Source organism: Saccostrea echinata, unplaced genomic scaffold (assembly GCF_033153115.1).
Source record: "Saccostrea echinata isolate AGI-Se365-2 ecotype Australia unplaced genomic scaffold, CSIRO_AGI_Sech_v1 ptg000057l, whole genome shotgun sequence".
Taxonomy (NCBI): Eukaryota; Metazoa; Mollusca; class Bivalvia; order Ostreida; family Ostreidae; genus Saccostrea; species Saccostrea echinata.
The window spans coordinates 5,435,860-5,449,418 of record NW_026889806.1 but is presented as its reverse complement, the minus strand read 5'-3'; the positions used below and the strand labels follow the sequence as shown (position 1 = coordinate 5,449,418).

Sequence of the window (13,559 nt, the reverse complement as noted above, 5' to 3'; positions counted from 1 at the left end):
ATTAGTTTATACACGAATGTGTTCTGAGCTCATCAAACTTCGGCAGGTTTCTAAAAGTAATTAATAAATGTGGTACTATTTCTCCTAATTATCCTATACCAAATCGTTAACAGAGTCAGCCGTTTGCTTTAATGACATCAACTTTCGAGAACACTCGCTGAGTAGTCAAACAACTTCCACTGACTCCATTCATATCAGGGCTCTAATTGGCGACTAATTTAATCGCCATGGCTCCTAAAATTTTTGATTGGCGCCTAAAATTTTTCCACAAGTCGCCAAATTGGCGACCATTTTAAATTGACTTGGCGATCCTCGAATTCCGGAAATTTTCACATTTTTAAAATTTTGTCTGAAAAAGCAAAAAGAAATTTAAAACTAGAGGAAATTATTTTTAGCAATGAACATGTCATGTTTTCTTAGGGACGTCATGGGTCCCTACATTCTATTTACCTTTAAAGTTATCGCCTTAGAAAAATTGCCTGGCGACTAAAAATGTGCAATGGCGACTAATTTTTTTTGGATAAGGCGCCATCTGGCGCCTAAATCTTAGAGGCCACTTAGAGTCCTGCATATTTGACTTCAAAAATTAACTTTGAATAGAACAATAGGTCAAGAAATTGAGGAAAGAAGTTTATCAAGTTTAAATTTCTAGATAGTAAATCCACTAGCAAACTTACTTCATATCTATTTGATACTATTCACACTTTTCATTGATCTTCGAATAGAAATTTTTACATGACATAAGTTTAGTTCCGTGTAATATTGGTAGATAAATATTAGGGATGTCAAATCGGTCAATATTTGATAATCGGTTACTCGGACGATTTTCCGATCGAGTACCCGGGTACTCGAAAAAACTGTAAAATACAAATGTGTTAATTTTATTGAGAGCTGTTAAGCCCCCTGTTTAACCCCATCGATGATTTTCTTAACGTTTTCTATGTTTTTACACAAACATCAAGCAAAACGAAAATGATTTTTTGTACTAAATTGATTTATCAAATAACAAAAAATGCAACAATTAATACATCAATAATTAGAAATGGTTTATAGTTTTTGTTAAGGAAAACGATTTGATCAACGCAAGAGGAAGAGAATTTGTAACGCAGCTTTGCAATGATTAGACAAGCGCAAGAAATTGTTTTTAAAGAAAGAGATAGTGTCGAGATCGCTAGACGTATATTATTCAATGTATTTAATTTATTGTTTAATACATGAATATTGAATGTTTCCCAATATACGCTATGTTAACTTTGAGAGCTAATTTTAAACATTTTTAAAATTTTAGTTCTTTCCTACTGTTTTTTTTTCCACTTTTTTAAAGTGGTAGCGACATTTCTTTTTAAGTCCGAATTCGCTACTGTATGCGAACTAATTATTTTAGGATAATAAACCCTAATTAAACGATGTTCATTAATTACTTATCATTAAAGCCATCCAAAAAATAACGGGCCACAAGAGGTGATAACAGCTGTGTACCAGGTGATTGGTCACGGTAATTACTGTATAAACAAGTACACAGCCACAGACAATAACGGGTATTAACAGGTGTGGGTGACGCTAATTACAAGGTAAACATGGACAATTCATTTTTAAGTTGCATTTTTTGATAAGTTTTTGATAAAAACAAAATTACTTTATTCTTTGAAATAAAAAAAAAAAAATACATCCGAATAACCGATTATCGATTTTAGTATTCGATTCTCGGACGTCCGATCGAGTACCCAGTTAACCGGGTACTCGTTGACATCCCAAATAAATATATATCATTATAACAGTATCTTGATCCGAAGAGCCGTATCACGTCGAGTTGACAGGCGCGGCTCATCAGATCAAACGATGCTCTGCGCCTGTCGATCAACTAGATGTGATACAGTTCTTCCGATCACGTTACTGTTATAATAATAAATTTATTATATACCCCTCTTTAATTAGCAAAAATATTATAAAAGAGAACTTTTTGGATCAATTACCCTTTTTTCATTAAACAAAACCCTTTTTAAGGAACTATTTGAAACGTAATTAAAAACGTCATGTATACTGTGTACTACATAATCAGTTTCAGAGAGAGGTGATATGGAATCAGAAAACCACATTCGGAAAGTCGGATCTCACCGTAATGTGATTACGTTAATTCAAGTGAAACTGAATGATACACAGTTGGGTATATGATAAATATCTTTAGCTATCCGATAGATTACTTTACAAGTATTTATGTTATTAACGTCCAGTTTGTAAATAAACAGGTGTCGAAGTTGACAAGTAAAGCAATACAGAAAGCAAGGACCTACCTGGAAAATGATATAGATCTAATGGATGATGTATACGAATTAGCCCTCGTTAGATACGCCTTAATAATAAGTAACAGCTCAAGAGTCAACGAAGTGACTAACAAACTCAATGATAAAGCAAATGAGAAAGGTATATGTTTGATCGTTGAAGTGAATTCAAACAAAAAGTACAAAGAAAGCACATATTAACACAATTGTAGCTATTCAGTTTTTTGCAATTTTATCCACACGTCTTTGAACAGATGGACTAAAACATTGGTCCAAACCAGAGACTGACAACCAGTGGAAGGGATGGGCTCCTCTTAAAGACCAGGCCAAGGCAGTTGATATAGAAACCACAGCATATGCTCTTTTGGGTCTGGCAATAAATAAAGACTTAGAAGGAGGGTTACCTGTTCTCAAGTGGATTACCTCCCAGCGTAACCCTGGAGGAGGATTTGCGTCAACACAAGTAATGATTTACGTTAAATTTTAATGTATTTACCACATATCTGTTCACATTTCAAAGACAAACTTGACGAATAAAGAAAAGTGACGTTTTTCACCTGATGCACCTATTTTCCCTTTATAGGACACTATCGTGGCGCTGCAGGCTTTAGCAGAATTTGCTACAATGGTATACTACCCAACCTTGAGCATGCGAGTGAGACTGACAAGCAAAACACCAGGTGCATCATTCCAGCACGAATTTAAAGTTACTCAAGACAACGCCCTCATTCTCCAGACCACAGACGTGTGTACAACTGTGATATAGTATTGCTTTTGAAAAAGAATATTCAATATGTTATTAGTATTTGAGCATGTTATGGTTGCATAATATATTTTCACATTCATATAGATTCCCTTGGAAGTGAAAAACCTTGAGGTCATGGCGGAGGGATCCGGCGTAGCTTTAGCTGAGGTTCAAGAATAGCATTTTTATTGCCTTCAAATCATACATATGCATGTAAATAATAATATAACTACCTATCTGATTCTTTCTTACAATTCCGTGCTATATTTCTTTCATAGATATCAACGTACTTCAACATTAATGACGACATTGAAGCTTCTTCTTTTGACGTTAATGTGACACTTACCGATGAAACACAAAAAGGGTTCACAGTAAAAATTTGTGGAAGGTAGTTAAGAAAGTGAAGATAATTGAAATAACATTCTCAATTTATCAATTAAGCTTTAATTACGCATATGTATATTTCTCTTCAAGATGGCTTAAGGAAGGTCATTCCGGAATGTCTATGATGGATATCGGAATACCCTCTGGTATGTCGCCCGATCTGGATACACTGGATACTTCTAAAGCTCCCATGTACAAACGTAATGAGATGGGTCATAGGAAATTATCCTTATATTTTGACGAGGTATGTCTCTTGTATTTTTTTTCTAATTTTGCATACCAATGGAAATGTTTTTAAAGAGTGAATAATTTTTTTTTTTGAAAAGTTGATGTACATGTATCACATCCTTTTATTGTCGTTTAGTTTGACAGTCAGGCCCAGTGTGCCTCTGTATACATGGCCAACACGGATAAAGTAGCAGAGAAGCAGCCATCTGTCATTAGACTCTATGATTATTACGAACCTAGTAAGTAGTGATGGATCATTCTATTGATATTTAATGTTACCGCTATATAAAATAAAGAAGAAAAACACGAAAAACCACAGTAAAGCATTAGACCTTTCATTATATCTTCAGAAGCTTTACAACAAAAATGAAAAAGATACAAGTATATATATATATATATATATATATATATATATATATATATATATATATATATATATATATATATATATATATATATATATATACTTTTTTCCCTTCAGAGAATCAAGCTACCACATTTTACTTGTCAAAGGTTTTGGCGGGCTCGGGTCTTTGCGATGTGTGTGGTAGGGAATGCTTCTGTGCAGACAAGCAAACAAGGTAAATTGTTATAAATTTCATGGTCAAGTGAATATTAAACGTACATGCATGTTTTCAGCTGAAAGGTTTAACAATTTGGAAAACATTTTGATTTTAAAAGTATTTCAACTAATTTTATTTCTTACTGTTTTTCAGTCTTATAAATATGGCAATCGACACATTGGTGCAATAATTGTTTCCACTACTCGAAGCTAGAAGTGAAATCCTTGTAATAAAGTAAAAATTCAGCTACAATGCTTAAAATGTATAAAGGTTGCCAGTATTCTTACTTTGTCATTTTATATTAAGTTAAATTATACTAAAATACACACAAGCTGAATTTATTCTTTCTCTGTATTAAATCATCAGCTGACTTCAATATAGAGTAACATTTGTTTTATATACAGTATAAAATTATACCTACAGAGGCATGTATATACCGTAAAAATCATTATTATATGCATTCTCATATGTATAAAGTAGATAGATCAAGAAAAAATAATTATAATAATTACACACATAAGAGATGAGCGTCATTTTTTGATTTGGTTCAACCATAGGTAGTAAAAATCCTCTTGTATAATGCTTAAAAGTTTGAAAAGATGCTTCAAACATGGAGGTGTATCCCTGGAGAAAATTATTGCAGATTTGGCGCAGAGTAAAATTTTGTAAAATTTGTCATCACATAAGTGGTTTCAAATACAGTACAGTAATAAACAATAAAAAAAATAATTTTTGACAATTCTTTATTTCCGCAAAATAACCCCAAGGCGAACACTCTGTTACATAGAAATTGCATAATTTTACCTCGCAAATATATGCAAGTTTACAGTGCAGATAATCAACGTCTGTTGATTAGAACTTAGGAACACACATCAACCAACAATTTTTTAGGGCTAATTTCAATATTCGTTCTATTTTTCTTCTTTTAAATGCATTGCAGTTTGAAATAATGCATGAAATATGGAGATAATGAACAGTAATCAAACTCAAAGTCCATTGAAACAATACAATTCGGGAGCAGAGCAAACACAGACCTCTAAAAAAAACAGAGGTGGGATCAGGTGCCATGGAGGAGTGAGCAATCCCTGTTGACTGGTCATACCCGCCGTATGATCTTTGTCATAATCAGGCAACCGGAAAAATCTATAGACAATTTATTGTTTATGTAATGGCATAAAATTAGTATGAAAAATGCCAGTCAGCATTCGACTTAATGATAGACTGTATTTGCTGACAAGGTAATTGTATCGACCATAGAACTTGTGAATTGATGACTTTAAACGAGACTGTTGATATCCTAATTTTCAGCAACTTGTTTGTCAATAGTTTGCCTCGTTTTTAGAATTGTTCGTAGGTGGAGCATGCTCTTGCGTATATAATCAACTGGGAGATATAAACCCCATATGCAGTTGATAAGGATATTGCTACATGATTAAGGGAAGCTGACGATAGAAAAGTTGAAATCATTACATTTATAATAATGTTTTGTTGTTAGCTAGGTAACCATTAACGTCTTTTTCTAGTAAAATATCCAAATATGAAACAGATGTGGTAGACTCTGTGGTATCTTTCATTTCAAATTAACTTAGATATATCGAGTAGACATATGAATGGAATCATATATGAAGATAAGGACCAGTATTCAATCTCAAAGGTCCATTGAAACAAAACAAATTTGACGCAAAGCAAACACAGACTAAATACATCCGTTGTGGGATCATGTGCAATGGAGGAGTACGCCTTGGGGATTTTAAGTATCAACGTCTGATTAACACCATTTCTCGAATATATTGTTGTACAGTACTCCTGAAGTTTCTCCTTAACCGTTGTTTTTCGAGGAGTAGAGAAAGAGGCTTAGTAGAACATTTACTGGAACCCATTATGTATCTTTGTAAGGATTTTTATGAAGTTTAGGAATCAAGTACAGGTATGGTTATTCAAATTTATTTTGATTGTTGGGGATATTAAAAATATTTAAAACTGACATGTTATTTTGAAGAATTCCCTCCTTGGAAACGGAGCTATGAGTATAAATTGGATTAAAACTTGCAAAATTAAATCCCAGTTCCTCTAAAATACAATTAAAATAATGAACCTTACAAACAAAGACAATGTTGTTACCTGCTTTGTCAGCTGGAATCGGTGCATACTGATCGTGTAAACTATCTAATTATTTTTTTCACTTCTGAATTATTGAAGACAGATGGATAGATGGTTTTCATATTCCCCCCAGTCGCTTAAAGCGAGATTTTAACATCCATCTGATACTTTTATTCCATTCTAACAAAGTGTCAAGGTCTTCATTTTCATGTTTGGTCCATCACCTGGAGTAATTTTCGACAGCATTCATAATATTTATAAAACTATGACGCCAGTTGAAAGATCGGGGTTCCCTAAGTTTAAGCCCTTTTAAAAAGAAGGAGGGATTTAAGGTCCTCATCATTTACTATATTTACGTCATCAGTAATGACGTGTCCAGCAGGACTATAGTTCTAAGGTGAAGAAGAATATGAACACGTTGGAGGATTGCGTTTCAAATGTTCGATATCTATGCATTGTAGAGGGGGGGGGGGTTGTAATTAAAAAGTTTGGAAGCATAGTCGACGAATATTTGTAAGAAATACATGTTGTGGACCTTTTTTGATTGAGAATATTACTTATTTTAACTACGTCAATTCCTTTGTTGGCATATTGAAGTTTAAGTAGCAAACGGGCTGTTTGAGCAGAATTTTCTTCCGTAAAAAGTGGCGGTTTAAAAAGCCTATGATTTGCAATATCCATAATCACAGATTCGAGCCTATATTCCGGTGACGAAGAATCCAAATATGCACTTTCCTTGACTTTTCAAATAGACTATTTAAAACTTTTAAAGGGACAGAGTAAAGCTTGGTGCAAGTATGATGAAGGCCTGTTTATTTATCCAAGGTAGTAAATCAAAGAGGACATCGTGTATAATACAAGTAGGTTAAAATATATAAGTCTGATCACATTCACATTGCTACACTGTAGACTTTAAAGATTCCTTTCACTATCGACATTGTCATTGCTGCCATATGAATAGGCCGTGCCTAGTTCTCTATTCCAGCATTCCTCTCGTTGTCTACAGAAAGGTGTACTCAATGATGGGCTATTAGTATGATGGTAAATCTTTTCTGAAATTCTAACTTTCATGGACTAAATAGAATGATTAGGTAAATTAAAGTGCTTGTATACAAGCTGCTTGCCTCCGTTGTTAATTTGAAATCTATGCCATGATATTCTTTTATTAAGCGAATCCTTGGTTTCACCAACATAAATAAGACAACAAGGGTACATTCTATTCTGTAGACAACATCAGATGATTTGCAGTTCAGATTTTCCCAAGTTTTGGTATAGAAGCTCTGTCCAGTATGATTGCTGGAAAAAGAATATTTTGTAATCAAAACATCACAGGTCTTACACTTTTTGACATAACATTTTGGAATAGAAGATACTGGATTGGAAAAGGAATCTTTAAATATATCTCTAAAAGAAACTTTACATTCTTTCAATATCTGATGACTGTACGTAGGACATATCTTTAATATCCCTTAGGATTATCCGAGGGACACCGATTGAACTTTTTTGTGTCCCTGATAGACTCAAAAGAGAGACACCTATTTATACTGGGCAACGCGTCTACCAGTATCTTTTCGTTATGCTGTGTACTACGCATGAATGAATAAGTAAAGAACGACAAGTAACCTCAGGGGCAGACTGTCCACCAGCAGAGACACATGTTCCTTGGTTAATATGAAACATGGAGATTTCTGCATTTCTTAATTAACCCCAAAAAATTTCTTTACTTTGTAAAAATCTTACCAGGTTTTATTGCAGATTTTCATGCATAATATATCCAATAATTATATCGTCATAATAAAGTGTTATATAACTCTACCTTTAAAAATCTTTGCCTGATATACATAATTCTATGATAAATTCATGAAAAAAGGAAAGTGAACCTTGGTTTTAACAAATTGTGTACATAAAATTATTCACAACTCGTAAATTTACTTACCTTGTCATTGGTCATTTGCAAAATTTTTTTTGTTAAAAAACATTCTGATTGTACACACAAGTACTCTGAAGTTGACAATAAAAAGATGCTTGATTTTCTGATTGACAATATCTATGTGGTTTTTGAGACCAGGTCTTCCAACAATCTATTGGAATTTCCATGGGTACCAATTGCGCCCCCTTATTAGCAGACCTTTTTTTGTATTCATATGAAGCAGAATTTGTCCAAAATCTTATATGTAATAAGAAGAAAACACTTGCTGTGGCCTTCAACTCGACATTTAGATATATCGACGACGTATTGTCAATTAACAATGGTTATTTCCATATTTATGTCGATATATATATATATATATATTCCGGTGAGCTTGAGATAAAAGATACTACAGAGTCTGACACATCTGTTTCATATTTGGATATTTTACTTGAAAAAGACGTTAATGGTAATCTAACAACCAAGCTTTATTAGAGCGTTCGCTCTAGAGTCGCGGAGTAAGGAGTTGATCATTACGTCGCGGGTTCCAATCCCACTGTGGGACGTGGAGACCGGTCCTTCGGATGAGACCGTATAAACCGAGGTCCCGTGTCACAGTAGGTGCTGGCACGAAAAAGATCCCTCACTGCTCAATGGCCCTAAGTGCCGAGTATAGGACAAAATTTGCAGCTCTCCACCGGCAAGTGGTGGCGTCTCCATATGAGTGAAAAATTCTCGAGAGGGACGTTAAACAACAAACAAAAAACCAAGCTTTATGATAAACGTGATGACTTTAACTTTTCAATCGTCAACTTCCCTTACTTATGCAGCAATATACCTTCATCTGCATACGGCGTTTATATCTCTCAGTTGATTCGATACGCAAGAGCATGCTCTACGTATGTACAATTCTAAAACGAGGTAAATTATTGACAAACAAGTTGATGAAACAAGAATTTCAGCAGTCTTGTTTAAAGTCATCATTTCGTAAGTTCTATGGGCGATACAATGACCTTTTCTGCAAATACAGTTTATCATTGAGTCGAATGCTGACTGACGTTTTTCATACTAATTGTTAGGCCATTATTTACATACTGAATTGTCGACGGATTTTTCCGTTATTTCCCGATCATGACAAGGAGCAAACGGCGGGTGTGACCGGTCGGCAGGGGATGCTCACTCCTCCATGGCACCTGATCCCACCTCTGATGTTTTGGAGGTCCGTGTTTGCTCTGCACCTATTTTGTAATGTTTAGTGGACTTTTGAGCTTGAATACTGTTCGTTTATCTCCATATATTTCATGTTTATGATATTCTGGGTGATGAATCAATGAAACAGAGATGATAATGAATTTAATTACACGTATCACGTATTACAATATACAACGACTTTGCTACAAAAATACAGTTTCTTCGATTCAATATATTAGCATACTTAAATCATTTTCGTTCGTTAAACAAGGTAAATACCTTATTTCATTATTGTCATCGATTCTTGTAAAATATTCCTTCACTTGATGCGACAGGTAATCATCTGATCTAAATTATCAAATGAGCTTTTCTAATCAAACGTCTCTAACAATAATGTAGTTCTGGTTGTTTTTAATGAGATACTTTGCTGCATATGTGATTATAGATTTAATTCCAATCGTAGAAATTACCACGATACTAGAAGTTTTCAATATATAATCGATGTAGAGAATATCTATGTATTCTGTTTCAAGTTTTTATCCAAAAATCAGACAAAAGTATAAGTTAGAATAGCATTTCGATATAATTCCTTAGATTATTTTTTTCAGAAGTCGACGAATAAAGTTGTTTAGTTTAAAGTACTCTAAAATCGTATAACTCTTTATTTTCAAATTGACAGGCTTAACGAAGTCTGGCATTTTGAAACGATTTAAAAATCATTCCTTTTGTAGAAACCAAGGCAACGCTGTATTATGAAATAAGGAGACTGATGAACACGAATCTGTATTTTTATGCAATTATAATTAAACTATCAAACTATTTTATTTAAGACAATATGGCAACACCATCGAAATCGTAAAGAAAAATTAGCTTGAGGTAGTGATGATTAAATATTTCATTGAAATCAAATATATATATATATTTTTTTTAAAAATCGAATGCAGAAAAAGACACTAACAGATAGCGGACAGTTTGTCAATACACATTTTTAAAAAAAATTTTAACGTCCAGTAGAATTATAAATATGTCAAAATGACATAAACATAATTTTTTTGTGAGAAAATTTAAAGAAAAAAAACAGAGCCTACATTGTCCGGAAAACCATGCCTTATTACGCTACCTTTCTACATCACCCTTGTGTCATTTTTTTATATCTATGTGAATATTACATTTCAACATATACATATATATATATACAGTACCAACCAGACCCAACCTGACACAAAGCAGTCCCAGAGAGGTCCCAGAGCAGTCCCACAGAAGTCCCACAGCGGTCCCAGCAGTCCAGCGGTCCCAAAAAGCAGTCCCAGCGGTCCCAGAAAGCAGTCCCAGCAATCCCAGGGGGCGGGGTTTATTAATTTAATGGGCGGAGCTCACTCAGAAATGAGATTACCAATAAACAATGTAACTATAAAAGACAATGGAAATTGATGATGCATTTCTTTCTGAGCAGTAACAATAAATATTTACAATTCTTGTGTGACAGTCATTTCTGAACTGTTAAGAAATCACAGAAACAAATAGAAACAAATAATAAATATTGAACAAAGAAGGTGTTCACTCCTACTAATAACATGAATATTTAAACAAAGTTATGTGGTATATTAATTTTTCACCAAAATAAATCAATTTCTTTATTTTCTGTGATTGATATTTGTTTCCATATTTTATTAAAAATTAAACTTGAATTATTTTTTTTTCTATCAGAATTAGTTTAAATAGATTTTATACTTATAGAGTAAGGCCGATTCCCATACTATACTCTGAATGCTTTTTTCTTATTAGAAAGTACTGGGGCTTTTGAAAAATTCTTTGTAAAATTTTGCCGAGTATTATATTTCAGTCATGACTATTTTCACTGACTTGCCAATTTGATTATCGTTAGATTCTCTATGTAACAGAAAACAATAACACTCAGTTTTAAGTGTTTTATTCTATAAACGTTCGAGTGTACATCTATTAATCACGAGAATGGAACCCTCAGATTATGTTTTAAATTAATTAATCCCGAAATAAATCTATACACATTATTGAAACAAAGATTTTTTGCAGTTCATAGATTGAAAAAAGTGTCATTGTTGACCAGCGTGTTCAGCGATGTGTAACACTGATACCATTCATTGACTTTCTGCTAATCATGCCCAAAGGCGATTGAAACCTCAAGTGTTGACAACACACAATTCCCGATATTTTCAAATGTTTATTTTTTTTTAAAATAAATGTACCTTTTTAATTACTTGTTTATAAATTAAAAACTAACCAATAAATAAATCCCCAAATACTTGTTCACATTGTTTATATAACGGAAGAATGGTAGAATAATTTTACTTCATGGTCATTTAATAAAAATTATTAGGTTTTATTTGAGGGCGGTAAAAATAGCATGGATAGCAAGGAATGCGCTTTTTTAGCATGGTTTTAGCTTTTTTCAATTAAAAAAAAAATCCAGTACAGTACTTCCCTCTGAATATCTTACTGTAATAACATGTTTTGATTTTTTTAAATAGTGCTAATGCAAACTTCGAGTACATAATTTGATAGCACTAATTAGTTAAATAGGCCTAGATAATTTTGTTTCAAACACTTGTATTAAAGTTTAATTTAAGGGATAAAAATCATCTCCTGACTTCCCTTTTTAATTACTTTCATTTTTTAAAAATTAATTCTAGACTACAGTTGTGTAAATTTAGAGCCCCTGAAGACATATAGTAATTACATGTACAATATATATATCTACTTGTTAAAATTTTGTAAGAAATCCTTGTTCTTTTATTTTTTATCTTAAACACCACTCTGCTGAAAGTAAACAAACAACAACAGGGAGACTGCAAATTCAGAATACACAAGGGGCGGAGCTATCATGTCACTCAGAACCTCTTTCACGCATGAGTGAACAAAGCAGTCCCAGAAAGCAGTCCCTGGAACTGCTGGGTCTGCATTTTAGAGCAGTCCCACAGCAGTCCCAGAGCAGTCCCATAGCGGTCCCAGAGCAGTCCCACAGCGGTCCCGCAGCGGTCCCAGAGCAGTCCCGGGGACTGCTTTCTGGGACTGCTTAGGTGTCAGGTTGGGTCTGGTTGGTAATATATATATATATATATATATATATATATATATATATATATATATATATATATATATATATATATATATATATATATATATATATATATATATATATATATATATATATATATATGGGGGGGGGTGTATGTGTGAGTGTGTGTGGGTGGGTGTTGATGTGTGTGTGTGTTACTTCGTTAATCTTTATAATGAATTTAGCGCCTTTCAGAACTTGTGTGCTTAATAGACGTAAGAGCCGTTGTGACGTGGAAAATTAAATAATGCAAATGAATATTTCGAGGGAAAAAATTACAAATTGATTTTCAACATACAATTATTATACTTTTACAAATTAAATTTAATAGAATAAATGCTTTTAATTAAATTGAGCCAAAACAATATACATATTGATGTTCCTATTGTTTTTAAAATGCATATAACTCCTACTGTGTATTCTACCGCAAAGTTTTGTGTGTGTTATAGTGGATTGAATGTGGTTGATTTCTAATGGATTTCATAAAGAAAAGAACACTGAATGTAACGCGTGGTATTCAATTTGTTGGTACGGCCAGGTGCTGTTTTAGGACCGACGACATCCAAAACTACGAATTCAATTCTTAAATAAAGGCTTAGAAGGAGGGTTACCTGTTCTCAAGTGGATCACCTCCAAACGAAACCCTGAAGGAGGATTTTCATCAACACAAGTTGGTTTATCAATTACCTTTTTTGTTGATTATCCAAAGTTCGTATTGTAGTGACCATTTTAGGATTTTAAACCCGATGCTTTTTTGATTGTATGTATGTGTACAAAAGGGAACATATTTGAAGTCATGAAAATCTAATTACTTTCTGTAGATGATATTTCCTTTTGAAGGACACTATAATTGCTCTCCAGGGATTGGCAGAATTTGCTACTAATGGTTTATAGACCTAACTTTAACATGAGTGTGACCTTGACAAGCAAAACTCTACGTGTACCTTTCAATCAGAAATTCTCAATTACCCAGGACAATGCACTTGTTATACAAACAGCAGAAGTCGCCCGCGTGGCGCAATGGTTAGAGCGTTCGCTCTAGAGTCACGGAGTAAGGAGTTGATCC

At 33.5% G+C, this 13,559-nt stretch overlaps 1 protein-coding gene across 1 annotated transcript in view; it reads left to right on the top strand.

The window, feature by feature from the left end:
• LOC133174080 (CD109 antigen-like) overlaps positions 1-4,428 on the top strand; it is a 44,155-nt gene extending 39,727 nt beyond the window's left edge. The window contains exons 29-37 of the mRNA XM_061309121.1: positions 2,247-2,421; positions 2,534-2,742; positions 2,863-3,024; positions 3,130-3,192; positions 3,303-3,412; positions 3,499-3,652; positions 3,773-3,875; positions 4,118-4,217; positions 4,353-4,428. Of these exons, the coding sequence (XP_061165105.1) occupies positions 2,247-2,421; positions 2,534-2,742; positions 2,863-3,024; positions 3,130-3,192; positions 3,303-3,412; positions 3,499-3,652; positions 3,773-3,875; positions 4,118-4,217; positions 4,353-4,389 (1,113 nt within the window). The 3' untranslated portion in view covers positions 4,390-4,428. The remainder of the gene's footprint in view (positions 1-2,246; positions 2,422-2,533; positions 2,743-2,862; positions 3,025-3,129; positions 3,193-3,302; positions 3,413-3,498; positions 3,653-3,772; positions 3,876-4,117; positions 4,218-4,352) is intronic.
• Positions 4,429-13,559: the final 9,131 nt, after the last annotated feature.